The sequence below is a fragment of the Synchiropus splendidus genome, chromosome 7 (genome assembly GCF_027744825.2).
Source record: "Synchiropus splendidus isolate RoL2022-P1 chromosome 7, RoL_Sspl_1.0, whole genome shotgun sequence".
Taxonomy (NCBI): Eukaryota; Metazoa; Chordata; class Actinopteri; order Syngnathiformes; family Callionymidae; genus Synchiropus; species Synchiropus splendidus.
Window position 1 is genome coordinate 12,436,821 of NC_071340.1, and position 16,677 is coordinate 12,453,497.

The window sequence follows — 16,677 nt, forward strand, 5'->3', positions numbered from 1 at the left end:
TCCTCATTAAACTAGTATATGAGAGCTGTTAAAATGTGGTGTCTGCTGGACCAATACGGAGGTGGAAAATTTAAGTCTTTGGACAACCAGATGTTTGGAACCACATTCCAGCAGGTGCACAGTGGAGGCTGGTTGAATTCAGGGTGGAATTCTTGACTCACTCAATGGATCTGGTCTGAATCTGGCCCAGTTTTGAAGCCGGCTAAATAAAGAAATCTTTGTCAGTCACGTTTTTTTTTTCTGCTGTCATTCAAGGACATCACCTCAGATGGAAACATTAACCCTCGCCTGTCCAACCGATGCCCTTGAGCGCTCACCCTCCGCCTCATCCACCTCTTCATCAAAACCCTCCAGCAGGTCCCAGATGGAGGATCAATACCCTGTTGTGACCCGCGCTGATACAACTCCTCCTCTCTCTCCTCAGTCTCCGGGGTTCTCCCATCCAGAGTCTTCTGATTCCACCCACCCACCCACCTCAGCAGCAGCAGCATTTCCACACAGGACCAGTCCTCAGAAGGAGCTGGGCTCTGACACCGTAGAGCTTGTCAGTGAACGGTGGCGGATTTGTGTGAGGACAACCAGGATTGCAGATCCCAGCGTTTTCTAACTCAACTGGATTTTACTGATTTCTTTTTTTTAATTTTTTTGGCAATTTTGGGCTGGACCGCGGAGGCTGACTGAGCGAGACATAGCCGAAGTTGGTAGCCGAGATGAGCGCCTGGAGAGCGGGGAGCGGGGCTCTGTCTGCGGCGGGGAGACAGTCGCTGTGCTGGCGCTCGTACCGCTGCTGCCTCTGGTGGGTCTTGGTGCTCGGGGTGTCGGTGAGTTCGGGGGACCCGTGGCTGTACATGGAGGCATGCCCGTCCTCGTGCTCGTGCAGCAGCACCAGGATCTCGTGCGTGGACCCGGAGCGAGGGATAAGCGCTTTCCCGGTGCTGCAGAGCGAAGCGGAGATGGAGAACATCACCGACATGTAAGTGTCTCTCCTCAGGAGCAGCCCCAAATCATGACTCACACTCCGCTCTGTCCTCCCCGAGATCTCCAAACAGCGCAGAATCACACGAATTAAAATCTGTCATGTCACTGGGCGAGGACTCTAACAAAACATTCACGCGTTCATCAATGTCCCCTTTATATGCTAAGACCACTCCGAGGACAAGCGCGTTCATGTGACCGCGCGTCCTCAGATTTCTCAGGCACCTGGAAGCAGTCAGACCTTTCCAAGGAAGAACTCTGATTCACCTCTGAGGGAAATAAAAATAAGTCTCGACGGTGTTCACTCATTCATCATCTTCTGTTTGTTACACTGTGGAGGCTGAGCGGACACCCTGGACAGCTCGTCCGTCCATCACAGGGTGCACTTACATCGACAGACAACCACTCACACCTATTGGAGGCAGCAATGTACCGCTGTGTATTTTGACTGTGGGAGGAAACAGGAGGGAACACACTGGAGCGCGAGGGTGCACAGAAGGACAGAGGTTTATTCCCAACATCATGCTTTAGATGGAAATTATAAATACACAAAATACAGTTTATTATTATTATTTCTTACTTAGGACCGCGTGGGAAATTAAAAACGCAATTCTGTGCAAATTTGAGGCAAATCTTCATTGTATCTGTCAAGTGTCTGAGTCCACTCCCTTTCTGGTGGTTTATTCGGAGTGAAGCCTGATGTTTCCTGTGATGCTTTTATCAAGTGAAAATACAGAACCTGCTGCTTCAATCTGCGTCAGGAAAAAAGGAGAGAGAAGGAAACCTTGTTGATTTAAAAAAAAAATGCTCTTATCAGTGGCCTTGGGCAATGTTTAAATGAGAGAGCTGCTGAAAAGCATTCTGCAGGTTGCTTGGCTCATGTAAACAGACGAATCACCGACGACCACCTAATTTACTGCCAAAAAAACTGCAAGGAGGACAGGTTATCAAGTCCAACGCCACAGCTGGAAAAACAGATTGAAGCGGCGCAAGTAGCGTCAAAGATTGAACCAAGCCTAACTAAAATGGACAAATCTTAGTCTAACTTGAACCCATTTCACGCAAAAGTAGGAAATAAAATGAGCAGATACGCTGTGTATTTTATTGAAGTGAGCTCTCTCATACGATCATATCATTTTAAAATAGGAAATATTTGTAAACGTGATGATAGGAGTTAGTGTTGTTTGAACTATGCACAAAAAAAGAACAAGACAAATAATCAAATAAAAAACTAATATACCCAATTTAATAGTCTATATGTTTTTCTTATGTATTTAAAGACAGGCGACAGAAAACTTATCTATCGTTGTTTTGTATTATACATTTCACTGAGATTTCTCAATGTCTTTTGAATACACTGACTAAAGTTGTGTCCCTCTGATCATCAATAGTGACCTGTTTGGTGCTGATCTTTAGACGTGACCATGGTGGACTAGATCATGAGCTAACCTTTCATTATTTGTAAAAGTAAAATTGAAACTCACAGAGGACTTAATTACTAACTGTATGGGTAGCTGAGTTTAGATCTTTGCCATCTCCAAACACTCCATAGAATTTTTTTTTTGTCAAATAATAGTTTGGAAACATGGAGAGGAGTGATTGCTCGAGAGAGAGATGAGGAGACGAAAGCTACCACTGAGGTTAATGAATGTGCCAAGACGGACATGAAGAGGAGAGGTGTGACCAGGGAGGATGAGCATGTTAAGTTAAGATGGAGGAGGTTGACCAGCTGTGACAACCCCTGACAGGAAATGCCCAAGGATGAAGATGATGATGATAACACTATTTTTAATAAAATAATGAAAATCAATAATGGTTTTAAAATAAAATATGCTTTTAATAGTTAAATTTTTATTGTATTATTAATGGTGATTATAATCTGGATAATTTCCAGAGATTTTTTTAAAACCTTTTTTTGTGTTGTGTAGTTTAAAATTGAATAAATGAATTTATTTAGTGCTGTAAGGGGAAGTTATATTAAGATTTAATCATATATATATGATTAATAACTATATTGGAACTATATTATATATACCATGTAATTTAATAACTATAATGTAGCATCTATATGTGGAGATAGATCATTTTAAGTAAGTCCTATGGTTCCCTGTATCTATGATTTGAAAGATTTGCTTTATCTCCACTGTTCAGCATTATCGTAGCGATTTCCTGTTTTTTGCTGACTCATCTCTGACATACAGAGCAGAATGTTCTAGAGACTTCTGCATCATATTTTCTTCCATAATGATAAAGATGTCCTTGAAATGACAGCATATAAAATTTTCAGAACAGATAAAACCGCTTTACTTTCCGACACCAGAGTGTTTATCTTTTGCCGAGGTGTCATGGCCACCATGTTATCAAACGTCAGTCATCGCACTTTCTTAAACTCACAGTGAATCACTGAAAAGTTGTGCCTGCACGCCGTGGCAGCCGAAGCAGAGCTTGTTCGCATCAGCCGGGGCAGAACCGAGGAGGCGGCGTTCTGTCACGTTATCGCTTCTCTGTGTTTGCTTTGTCTTGTTGAAGCATTTGTGTTTGTGATGCATCTGACACCCGCTTGTTTCTCCTGACAGCTACATCGCCAACCAGAGCAGCTTCTCCTCCATCAGCGACAAAGACCTTCACTACTACAAGAATCTCAGGAACCTGTGAGTCTGTCTTCTCCAGCTGTGGCGATAATGAGCAAAATCTTTTGATACCTCATGAACAAGACGTGTCAAACTCAAGGAGCGGGGGCCAAATCCGGCCTGTCATGTCATTTAACGTGGCCTGGACGCAATTTACACAAATGCAAAATGAGTAAAGGAGGACAGTTTATGCATTTTAAGATGCATCATGCTAATGCTACACTAGAAACTTTGAGTTTGACATGTTAAGTTTCATACTCCTGGCCACTACATCTAGCTGCTCACAGTTACGACTGTTAGATCCCAGTTTTGTGTTGCCAGTCGGAGGCGCGGCACATGCCAGCAGCGCAGACTGAGAGGAAGGGGACACTCTGGACAGGCCACCAGTGCATCCCCCTTTCATGATTCATTCAAGTAATACAGTGCTGTATATAAGCTGGCAATATTTGCGATTCCTTCCAGTCACAATGAACCTTCCTATCAGACTGAAATAATGTCTTTGTTTTGTTGGTTTGGTATTCTGCTCTCGTGACTCACCAGAAGGGCAAATAGATTAAAAGTACGTGGAGATACAGGAGAGCACAACATCAGTGCTGCACCCTCCCAGCCAGGAGGCCAAAAGTTCCCCATTTCAAAACCAGCTGAAAAGCGAAAACAACATGACTAACAATTGAGATGTGTGATTCATTTGATCCCTGCTGGACTGGTGTCCTGTCCAGATGATCCTGGGATTGGCTCCTATTAAAGAACTGCCAAGATGATTATTTAAAAAAAAGGTTCAGTTGTCAAGCATTTTCCAAAATATGACAATGTTACAAAGACGCCCAAGATGCGTTTGATTTTCTGAAGGTGGAGTCACAAATTCTTTCACCATTATTCGTAATGATGAATCGACTCTCTTCAACTGCTGCAGTGCATTATGACACTCTGACATGAGTTGAGTGAGGGGCAATAACGATGGACAATTTCAAAACAGGTTGTGTGTCATTTATAATCGTATTTGGTCGGACCTGGGTCCACTGTAGTACTGGGATCCAATGTGACCTTCGTACGCACCAAGATGCACAAACCAGGGAAATAAAAAAAAAGAAATGTTTTTGATGAACGACAACATTCTCCTTCACTAGACACAGTTGCGGATTGCTTCCATCTGAATGAACCCCAGGTCAGGAGTCTGGTCTCTAAGCACCACCACTGGTTTTCTGATCAGAGACTGCTAAAGGTTTTGAACATAGATGGCATGCATGTATTCCAGGGGAGGGAAGGCTTGCACAGCGCTTCCTAGAGTCTGACAAGGTCATTAAGTTGCTCAACAATTTCATGCATAATCATTATGTCACGCAGGTTCACTTCAGTTAATGAAAAGCACCGTGGACCTGGGTGGCATCAGCCTGTGTGTCTGTGTGTGTCTCTCATGGTTGCAATTAATCTTCTATAAAATAAATAAATAAATAAAAAGGTAATAGATGCAACACACAACTACATGAATGACAGAATGGGAACTTTATAAAAACAGCTTTTTTGCATTCATTGTTCATTGTGTTTTTTTATTGGTTAATATTTACATTAGACATTTTTTTAATGTAAAAGTTGATGTAAATGTGTCATTTACAACATTTGATGAGTGATGAAATGATGACTCTTCTTTTCAGAACGGTGACCAACAGCAGGCTTACGTATGTGTCAAAGCTTGCCTTTGAGCAAAACCTCAAGCTTCAATACTTGTGAGTACAAGTGGATTTGATCCAAGTTAAATAACTATAACTATGTTTTAGTGGATGTAAGCAGTGCCAATGGTCAGTAGCAGTCATGAAGCATCAACAGAGCCTATAGTAATTTTGCAGTACCAGGAATAGTTTTAGCTTATTCCAAAATACTTTTATTTCTGACACAGCAGGAGTTAGCAAGAGCTGTTACTCAAGTACCTGAAGTTGCGTAACTTGACGTAGTAGCAACAAGGATCTTGTGTAAAAGTAGCTGCAAAAACAATTGACTGTCTTTGTATTTTCATTGGGTGTACAGCAGTAGTAATAGTAATAGCAGCAGTAGTAGTCACAGGTTTAGTAAGTGAAAAGAGACAATGGTTGTAGCATGAAACTGTCGGCTGTTTACTGGCTTAATCTCATTTTTACTTGCAGGAATCTGAAAGACAACAACCTGTCGTCTCTGTCCTGGACCATCTTCAGAAACCTCAACATCTCTTATCTGTGAGTTCTGTTCCTGCGCTCGTCCTTAACTCACCGATGTGACTGTGTCACTCGTGGGACTTTGTTTGTGAGTGGTGGGAGTGCATTTAATTGAGGTTAGGAAATTAAATCACAGGGATTATGATGTCGTGTCCCCAGACAGATGTGGCGCAGGTCTGACACCTGTACTTTTAAAAATAAAATGTGAGTTAATTGTGTATGATACTCAGGGCTGTTAGGAGATTCACATGTTTTAACTCGGAATTACCTGTTGTTGTTAGTTTCTGCTATTTTTGTGCTATATTTTTCTACTCATTAAAATAATTTTATGAAATAAAAAAATAGGAAGAAAATTGTGGTCACTCCAGTGGATCAGTCAAACTGTATCCATACTGAAGTAACAATTGTTGCAATCAAATAAATAAATAAATAAAGTGATGTGAATTGGTTCCGTGTTTGCGTGTAGCATCTTGGCGGGGAACCCTCTGCACTGCTCGTGTGATAACCTGTGGATGAAGCTGTGGTTAGGAGAGGAAGCGGACACTCAGGATCTGCGCTGCATTGAGGAGGGAGGAAGGCGAAAGCTGATGTCCAGATTGACTATACCCAACTGTGGTGAGGACTCACACACACAAACACACACACACACTCAGGCTGGATAAGATACCCTGGGACATTTGTGATCTTGAGCAAGGTTGTGGTCTCCGTCTGTCAGCAGACCTGATGTAACACTTATTCTCATATGAAACCATCGGCACATATGTTTATTTCTATAAAGCCGCTTCGTGAAAGGACAGTGTTAAGATGTGTGTAGATCAGCGTTACACTTCAGACTAGATGATTATTTTAAGTGCTCTCACTCACCCTCAGGGTATGTTTCCGCACAAGAGACAGGTTTGTTGTTAAAAACAACTATTGAAACTATTATTGGGTTTCCGCTCTATACCCACTGGTATATATTATTCACAAGGTTATTGCAACACATTCCATCCCTCTCTTGCCTACGCTGTGCATTATTGGCTGTAATTTCCCCAGACGCTCTACAGTGCAGCGCTATTAAGGCAATATCTCACACATGAACAAGCAAACAATTGCCTCCTTCCATTTGTCAATGAAAATGTAGTGAGTTGTGTGCAGGTCTCTCTGCAGGGCCGACTGCTTCTGCTGTTCATGAATTCACAAGGCAGTTCAAGGGTTTCACCTTCCTACTGCAGGCTATCATCAAGTCTGTTTGAAGACGTCGCTGTCGTAAATTTAACAAATCAGTGTGAATTGTTGGCTAAATGAGTGGAATCTTTATGTACCTTTAAGCTTTCCTGCTCACTGAATGTTTGAACAAGCCTTCAATGGAAAAGAAGCTTTTCAGAAAACAATATACACTGACTGCAAGCTTCCCTCAGTTTACACCTGCTGAGGCGTTCACTGACCACCTGAGCTACAAAAACAAAGTGTATCTGATGTTTATTAATCGATCATTTAAATTAAATTGAATTATTTAAAAAATTGTAAATGTTGATAGGCGTTTAGAATTAACATTATTATTAATAATAGTGATATATTTATTATTATCAGGAAGTGATTTATTTAACTGAGGTTTTACCACCTTGTAAAACCTTTAGATTAATATCTCATAAATAACTTGAGATATAAATAACATCATCATGGTGAGAACGTAGAGATGTGCTCCAGGGACCAAAGAACACGTGTGATTTTTAACAAGGCACTAGCACACTTTGCATTCCCGTATGATTTTAAGAACGCAGACATCTCCTGCGTCCGCTTAAATGTCAGGACTCAAGTGCCCTTCTATTCTTTTGTGCATCTGCTGCATGAATTTTTCATCAATTTCTATTTCAGCCTCTTCTGCTCATAAACAGTGTCGATTTGCAGCCTGACCTTGCGCCAGAAGTCTTGTCATGTTTAATTGTGCAGCGCGGACCTGCCTGCCTGCTGTTGGAGAGGTCTTTTGAACGGACGCCTTGTTGTGCATCAGCTGTGTGGAACTTTATCAAGTTGTGGACAAATGAGAGCCCTGAACGTGAAAAGGACGCACGTCATTGATTCGGATTGATCTGTCGTCTGCACCACGTTAGAGGAGGATATTTCTGGCCCCTCGGGGGGTGGCCAGCGGACCCCCTGGCAAAGTGACATGTGAGCGGGAGGACACGGTCCGGGGCTGATTGATGGGGCCCCAGGGCAAGTGTGGATGCACCCCTAAGAACTTTAAAGGCCGCTGCCATTGTTTGGCCTTCTGCTGTTTTCATTACTTATTTTTGGAAGTGTAGTTTAGCCGCGTTCCTGATATGAAGATATGAAGATATGAGACCCATAAAACAAGTGTGTTCCCTCTAACTCGGTCAAGGATTCCAGTTAAGTTGTAGATGACAACAGAAGATTCATGATAGATGGAGATATTAAGATGAAAAGAAGTGCTTAACTGACTTTTCTGGGTGTGTTTTGATGGCACTGATCTTTTCGCCCCTTTATTCGCCCCTGTAGTTCCCTTAAGCAAACAAAGGGTACCGCGGCAGTGGCTGCCGTAGCCACTGCTGGTTCTTGTCAGGTGGACCAGTGCTGCGAAATCCTTTTAGACGTCGCAAGAAGTTGCAAAATGACGTCCATGTGCATTGACAGAAAGAGGGGTACTGTCAGTGCGTGTTGGACTCCTTTGTGGTGGGGTAGGGGCTCACAGCAGGAGCCGCTGCCTGTACACAAGGGCAGCAATTTGTGTTTTTTAATCGGAACCAGAACCAAGAAAAAGTTTGTTGCTAGTTGCTCTTCAAAACAAAAGTCACCAAGAGGGTGAGATGCTGATGCTAAACTTAGTCGACTGGTCGGGGGGCGCACGGTCGCGGAAATGATGTGGTGCGGGCTTGAGTTCAGATTGGAAACATATAAAACTGTTAACAATTTCTGAGCACGAGTCAAGTCTCAAGTCTCACTGATACGTACCAGTTATTTCAGTACCACTACATGGACTCCCCACCTCTGCTATGGACGCATGCTTAGTCCATTTCCTCTGGTGCTGGTGAGAAACCGCCAGAGTTTCTCCTAGCATAACACGCTAAGTTACTTCTATATGCCCCAAATTGCAAATTCATTGCACCAACTGAAGACTTGCTTTTTCTTGGAAAAGATGGAAGCCATCCCATCAGCTTCATGATTTAGCGCTAGCACAAGCCGATAGCGAGTGAGTAGTAATTAAAATATCCTTTTAATCAACTGTTGTTGCTGCCAAGAAAGAGAAATGTTGCGTTTCATAAGTAATTATTTTTCAACGAAACACTGTTGTGAATCACAAGAGTCAGCTTTCAAGACGACGATTAGTACTGTGATTCATACATGGGTCGAGTTGTAGTTCAGTGTGAGGCATGAAACCCTGCGTCTGCTGTGGGTGGTCTGGAAAATAGATGTTAAATGAAACATTCAAGATATGGGTCCAAATAAAATGAGCAAATTCTGGGGGACGAAAACAACAAATTATGACTGGGAAACATATTATGAGCGATTAAAATAATCGGCAGCAAATGAGTCCGAGGCCAAAACGATTCTGATATTTTGAAATTGTGGTCGAGGGGAACTTTTCAGACTCTCTCTCTTGCTTTCTGTCTCTCCCTCTCTATCGTGGAATGCCGTCTGTTTCTCTGTCCAGTTGAAAGTGACATATGTGAATGACACAAAGCAGAGGAAGTGCCCAACAATGCCCTGCGGCTGACACTGATCTTTCAGGCCACACACATTTGTCCGTCTCTCCCAGGACCGTTTTCCTTCCACTCCGTCTGGAAAGGCGAGAAAATGATTTTCTGAAAAGCCTGGGACGCGTCGTGTCGTGAGAGTAGAGCGAACTGATGCTAAAGCACCTGCAGGTGATTCACTTTTCCATTCAGCTGTTAATTATTCGGCTAAACAATACACATCCCATAAACTCTCAACTTTTGTTTAAATAACAGCAATTGCTGATAATGAAGACCATCTGTCTCCCTCTCCCTCTATCCTTGTCTGGCCTGCTGTCAGTCAAGCTCAGCTGTCATTTAAATACTGTTCATTTTTATCTAGAGCTTCTGTGTTTCAGTTCCGTCTCCGGCCTCATGAGTTTCTGTCTCCCATTTCTATTTGTGTGGCGGCCTCTTATTAGTCAGCAACATGTATATTTGGAAGTTGCATGAAAGACTTTGGCACTGATACGAGCGCTGAGAATCAATAAAAGAATGAGTAAAGAGGCCAGCTGGCTTTCATGTCTGTGAGCGGGAAACATTTGTGTGACAAAGATAAATATTAGAATATATCTGACTGCCAAACAAACGGAAAAGTCTGCGCCGCCTAAAGAGAAACAGATTGGGGCTGGATTATGTCTTATTTGGTCGTTTTTGGAAGCTGTTTTGTGAAGTTTTGCTACGATTCATCACTCAGTGAAACAGAAGGAATACAATACGGCAGTAATTTGTTGACACAGTTGGCAGTGCTGTATTACTCCATGAGAATGAAGAATTGCTGAATTGATCCATTCAGAATCGTTGAAGTCAGTTTATAGCAGGCGCCCGAAATGAAATGCAAATGTTAAACTTGTCTACACAAAGATTATTTCGTTCAAAATTAAATAGGCAGAAAAAAATTAATATTGTCATCTGGTGTGGTAGAAGAAACCCATGACAATTGAAGAAAGGAATATATTCAATAAATATGAAAAACCTGCCACAAGATAAAATGTGTACCTCGCCGGAATGCAAAATTGGAGTGTTAAAAAAATGCATTTTCAATTAAATAAGCAGGAATGTGATCAATTTATGTAACTTCCATTATTTTTATTTATTTGTTTATTTTTATTTCTTTTTAAAAAGCAAAAATAATTAATCAGATTTCCCAAGTTGTTGACCAAAGAATTATAAAGAATACAGGAAACCAGAGTACACTATTCCATTAATTTCAGGAACAAGCATCTCAGTGGTTTGTGCCTAAATACAATTTAGACACTGGTTTTACTCCTTTAAGCACAACTTAGGCACAAAAGTGTGATTTATCTTTCATAATTTTTTAAAATATTTTGGTAATTACAGCTTTATCCAGGGGGGAAAGGTACTTTTTCATTCAGTTTTTCATTAGTCATATATTTCTGCCCAATAATTTTTATTATTATTTCTTACCTTTCATTCTCAAAGTCTAGTAAAACGAAAATACAAGAATAAATATGGAAATCTAAATTGCAATTCACTTCAGTGAAAATTAATATAATATAACCAATTTTATTTTATTTTATTTTTCCAAAACAATTCCCATTATTTCCTCATTTTGGCCCTCTTGCCAATTTTTCTTTGAAAAGCATGTTGCTCCCAAAATTTTACATTTCAGTCCAACAATTACCGTAACTCAAGAACATGATTCAAGTACGTTTTGTCCCCCACCAACTTCAGTGGCCTTGTGTCTCTCATGAAGACCTTGACCTTCCTGTCGAGCTGCTTCTCTCGTTTCAAGGATCTATTCGCAATGTTCCCAAAATCTTGCGAGAATGTCGCCTGCTTTCCGTCCTTTGGAGGTTTTCCAAGAAAGCTTATCTCAGATAGATTAACAAGGGTCAGAGCAGGAACCAGATGGAGAGGAGCCTCCTCCATTCTGGCCTGGAAGTATCTGTCAGTCAGAGGCGGCTGAAGTTTCACAATTAAAGCCGCCACCTCACGACGGGATAAAAGGGATAAACCGGTTGATCGCAGAGAGTCAGTTACACATTTGTGACAAATCCTTTTCACTCATCCTCCCGCCTTGCTTGTTTGTCATTTTGAAAGTTCATTCCCTGCTCCCACTGCGACAGTGAGGCCGCTTCTTTGCCTCCGATCGTGCCGTTGACCTGCTCCAGTTTCCATGAACTCCCCTCACATACAAAATAAATCTTTGCAGGTGATGACTGGACTGCAGGACTGGAGGAGGCAGGAGTGAGCTCCAACAATGGCGCGATCTGGGTCACTTATGTTACGGAGGAGGAGGGATGGCTGCAGTTAGGGCTGTGGAGCAGGTTGTCTGAGTCTCATCACAGATCCCTGAATGGATGTTCACTCGCAGTCCGTCCACGTGAAAGCCATTGTGGAGCGTTTCTGCTTCCACCGGTCTGGGCTCGGCACGAGGCGTCACATGTATCACACCTCTCTTCACCTCTCAGTGCCACAGATTTAATCACCTTATTATCATAATGCCATCTGTGTGTAACGGCTTTAGAGACAATTAGGATGTTTGCCGCGCCTCAATTACACCCATCAGTGGCAGTTACCGACTCTGTGTGTGGAGGCAGCCATCGATAATCTGCCATGAAAAATACAACATATTAATGGCAGGTAGCGGAGCGGCCTGTGATGGCTATTTTTACATGGTGCTACTGACTGAAATTAGCCATACGGTTATTATGAATCTGTTGTCTTGGCAACTGTGAACAGGGAGCTACAGGGGCGACGACAGTCCGCTGCCAAATCTCATAGTTTTTGTCCTCGCCGATGAGTTCCGTTTGACTGGTGTGCGGGCATGTTTGTGCGCGCTGGAGTGTGTCACGTGACCCGCAGATGGTTTTAATGGCAGTGGAGAGCTGAGCTAGAGAGAGCCAGTTAAGATGAGCGTCCTGATAAGACAGCTGGCCTGCCATCACCGAAATGACTGGTTTTTAGTGCTTTCTCACTGTGATTGAGCGGTTGCCGTAGTGATAAGTAGGTTACCGTGGTGATAAGAAATCCGCCGACGGACAGAAGAAGGACAGGAAGGAGTGATGGAAGAGGAGAGAGTTTGATAAGAAATCTGTTGGGTTTCATCAGCAGGAGCTGTTGACACTCATCTCTCCTCCTCTGCTCTTCTCTTCCTCTCCTCCATGCGTAACTCCCCCTCTTCAGCCGTTCACTCCACTTCCTACTAAGGAAGTGCATTGTTCGGAGCGTCATGAGCAGCTGGTTTATTCGTCGATATAATGAAATGATGTGTCTAAAGCGCACCATTTCATGAGCAAAAATAGATTCTCAACAGCTTTGACTGAAGATATCATTTTGCATAAAAATGTGTTGCAACTAAACCAAAAAATGATGAGTCAAAGGAAGACAGTGTTTTGATGTTTTGTTTTTTAAACGTGTTCTATTATATAAAAAAGCAAACACTCATTTGAATGTCCAAAATGTAGTCCTGATTATTGCTAAAATAAAACTGTTATGAGCAGTTCGACAAATCTTTCGTGAGAGTTGAAACAAAAAGCATCTGTTTCTTCCCATTGTCTGAGTTGTGTTGCTGGGAATTGCAGATTTCAGCGCTGTCCTCTGGCGTGACATGACAATAACAACAATTATTAATTACAAAATGTACATCTGTATGATGTGAGAATCGAATGTGAGGTTGACCTCACAAGTCCCAGTAAGGAGCTGAGGTGCGCTTGGTATTTCTGATATCCTCCTGACCGGGGCCAAGGTCGGCAAGTGTGATTGGTCACGCTCAGGTCACCTCCTGGTCAGCTCACTGTACTTCCTCTCACACATGCCTGCTCCCCAGAGAGCGCGCGCACACACACACTAACACACACTAACACACACGCACACACTGGTGTCTTTGTTTTGACAAAGGCTGCAGACTGTGTCCAATCAATTGAGTTCCTCTGGGCTGGAGACATGCGCTGGTAATCAGCGTAACCATTACCGTGTTTGAACCGCGTGTCTTTGTCTGACCGTTTGATTGGGTGAGTGAGTGCGCTTAAATGAGCGTCGGCCAGGAAGATGGAGCGAGAATGAATTCAAGGTCTTTATTTGTTGCCGCCGTGTGTGCCTTACTGCTCTTTCACTCCTCTTTGTCCCGCTTGATACGTGCCTCGTGTTTCAAGTGTCAAGTTTGGCCGTGAAGGCTGGATTTGTGTCCGGCCGACCCTCCCGCCTGCACCCCCCCCCAACGCCCCCCACACCCCACATCCCTACCCGACAACCCTCGATTTAGTGCGGCCGTCAAACCACCAATCCCCTCTCTGCTGCTTCTCCCACTGTGCACAGAGCTTCCCATGGCGACGCTGAGTCCTTCCAAGGTGACGGTGATGGAGGGAGAGGATGAGGTGCTGGCCTGTACCACCTATGGGGTTCCCACACCGGAGCTCATATGGAACATGGGTCCGACTGCTTTGGTCACCTACTATGAGGTGAGGCTTATGACACAGAGTTTGTGCAAGAAAAACAAATTATCGTATGTTCCGGGCTATTAGTCACGGTATCGCTGTTCCTGCGACTTAAACTCAGGTGAGACTGTTTATACTGAAATACATCATTTCACATGTTCTTATTTCACGGTACTCTGAGTGACATGACCAAGGAGAAAACATTAAATTATGTCCGCCATGGGCTTTCTCCATGTCAGATAGCTAGCGTGATACACGTGATCAGGCGCCACAACAGCAGGAAAACATGCATCGCAGAAATGGCCACGATTATGGTGGTTTTTGTAAAGCACGGATACCATTTTTTTCCAAAACCAGTAGTGTACAAGTACTTGTATTTAAGTACTCACCAATGCTGAATACTTACACCATTACACATAGTAATGTTGTTACTTTGAGTTTTTATTTTAAAAAATCTATCCATCTATCTATCTATCTATCTATCTATCTATCTATATATATATATGTATATATATATATATATATATATATATATATATAAATATACAAGGATCGATTCCGACCAACGAGTAGAAGTAAAATTGGACGTAAGTCGAATGCCATTCATATACCATATGCCATTCATATATATATATATATATATATATATATACGATTACTCGAGCCTGGTATCAGACCGATACTGATATCCCTAGCTTTTTTGGCGTCTTTAAATTGTCAATCGAACAAATTGGAACTAAGTAGAGCAATGAATACAAATCACTTTGTGGGTGGACCTTTGTGGTGTTACCACAAATCAGTTTGAAATAGAGGCGTGAGATGGAACTGTAAACGTGCACGCTTGTTTGTTGTTTTCTCGCCCAGATTGAGACGTCTGGTCAGATCTCTGTGTTACGGCTGACTAACCTGTCATCGATGGACCACAACAGAAAGATCAGCTGCAAAGCCGAGAACATGGTCGGAGAAAAGGAGTCCTCCCTGTCGCTGGATATTCTCTGTATGTTTGCTCTCGCAGTCTGGCAGTAATGTAATGCTTCAGTTAACACCTGTTCTCTTCCCTGTCAGTCCCTCCCAAAATTACAAAGCTGAGTGATGCGATTCCTGACCACCATTGGTGCATACCCTTCAGTGTTGCAGGTGAGTGAGGAGTTAACAGTGGTTGCAAAGTCATGGGGAACCAATATGATGTGTTTTTTTAAGCACCATGTGTACGGCCTTCATTGTTGTTTTAAGGAAACCCAAAGCCGGACTTCAAGTGGTTCCGGGATAATGTGGAGGTCTTTGAAGGGCCTTACATAATGACCAAAATCCATGACACCACAGAGAGAGAGTACCACGGCTGTCTGGAGCTCAACAGTCCCACGCACCTCAACAATGGCTTCTATACACTACTGGTTGAAAATAAATACGGGTCGGACCGGAAGAAAGTGGAGGCCCACTTCATGCACGGACCTGGGGACGGTGAGAAAGAAAACACATTTGTTAAATTGAGAATTATTCGCCATCAACTCTTCTTTTCCAGTTACAGAGAACGAACCAATTTACTACGGTGAGTTCACAATCACACCACTCACCCAACAAGTCAATCTTCCGTTAGTTCACCATCTTTAAAGTGTCAGTGGCACTGAACACAAATGACATATTCAGATTTTTTCTCTTGCTCTTTGTTCTGTTCTCTAAAATTCTTGACGTTGCGTGAAATGTTTCCATGTCCTGGCAGTTAGGAATCAGTCCAGATGTTGACATTCCAACCTGTTCTTACCATCTTGACTTTGTGTGGTGCGTGTTCTTCCATGTGTTTGTGAACATCACCTCATTTTCAAGCTCAGGGAACAAGCATGATCAATATCTTTTTTTATGCATGACTGACTGTGTTTTTTGAAAATGTATTGATCACACTGTGATTGAAGTGTCCTCTGTTTTTGTTTGTCTGTCGCCCTGCAACCGTGGTGGCGCTGCAGATATTACCACAGGTATTTTCACACTCTGAAACACCACAAAACAAGCGTCCCTTGCCCCAATCCTTTTTGTTTGTCATAGAAAGAAGATGGAAATAAGAGTGTTCGACATCAACGCTGCTGTACATATTTTATTCCAAGACAAATCAGTGATATTTGGGTTGAAGTAAACCTTGTGCACCACCGAGGGAACTCAGTTCTACATTGCAAAATAAGAAACTAACTGGCAAACCTAGCCAGACTTCTAACTGTATAGCATTGGAAGGCAACCAGACGCTGGGATGAGGGTCAGCTCCTCTAAGTCAGAGACAGTGGTTATAAAAGGGTGGGATTTCCACTCCAGGTGAGGCTCAACCTCAGCCAGGAAGTCATGTTGAGGAAAGTATCTTCCTCAATTTCACCTACTTTAGGATTGAGTAATACCCAGGCTACCCAGAATGCTTTGCATATTTTCAGCCAATAAAAAATGCCATTGAAAGCAGCGAAGAAAGCGAACCATAGATGTATGTATTGTCTTTGTTAATGGAGACATGAATATTATGGAAAACCATTGTATTACTTTACTTTTTGTCAATCTTCTTCTTGACATCTACTTGTCAGACTGAACAGCGCTTTTGAATAATGCTGCCCCCCACAGTCTGAGGACGTATTTGCATTTAAGGGTTGTCCCATTTCTAAGTCGCACATTGCCCTTCACACTTGGTTTTGAGGGCTAAGGTTGAGGCTTAAGGATGGTGGATTAAGGGAGGAATTGAAATTCACCTGCAGAAATGAGTTGATCCCCTGGTGCTGACTTTTTAGGTCATGTAAGAATG

At 42.6% G+C, this 16,677-nt stretch overlaps 1 protein-coding gene across 2 annotated transcripts in view; it reads left to right on the top strand.

Annotated features, from left to right (window-relative positions):
- Nucleotides 1-502: 502 nt before the first annotated feature.
- The window catches only part of ntrk2a (neurotrophic tyrosine kinase, receptor, type 2a), a 71,149-nt gene continuing 54,974 nt past the window's right edge, over nt 503-16,677 (top strand). The window contains exons 1-11 of one of the 2 annotated variants that reach the window (XM_053869789.1): nt 503-973; nt 3,552-3,626; nt 5,258-5,329; nt 5,744-5,812; nt 6,258-6,406; nt 13,786-13,928; nt 14,769-14,901; nt 14,970-15,041; nt 15,138-15,365; nt 15,433-15,453; nt 15,866-15,877. In XM_053869789.1, coding sequence (XP_053725764.1) covers nt 711-973; nt 3,552-3,626; nt 5,258-5,329; nt 5,744-5,812; nt 6,258-6,406; nt 13,786-13,928; nt 14,769-14,901; nt 14,970-15,041; nt 15,138-15,365; nt 15,433-15,453; nt 15,866-15,877 — 1,237 coding nt within the window. In that variant the 5' untranslated portion in view covers nt 503-710. Of the gene's footprint in view, nt 974-3,551; nt 3,627-5,257; nt 5,330-5,743; nt 5,813-6,257; nt 6,407-13,785; nt 13,929-14,768; nt 14,902-14,969; nt 15,042-15,137; nt 15,366-15,426; nt 15,454-15,865; nt 15,878-16,677 lie in introns of both variants that reach the window. The other variant, XM_053869790.1, reaches the window with a different exon arrangement.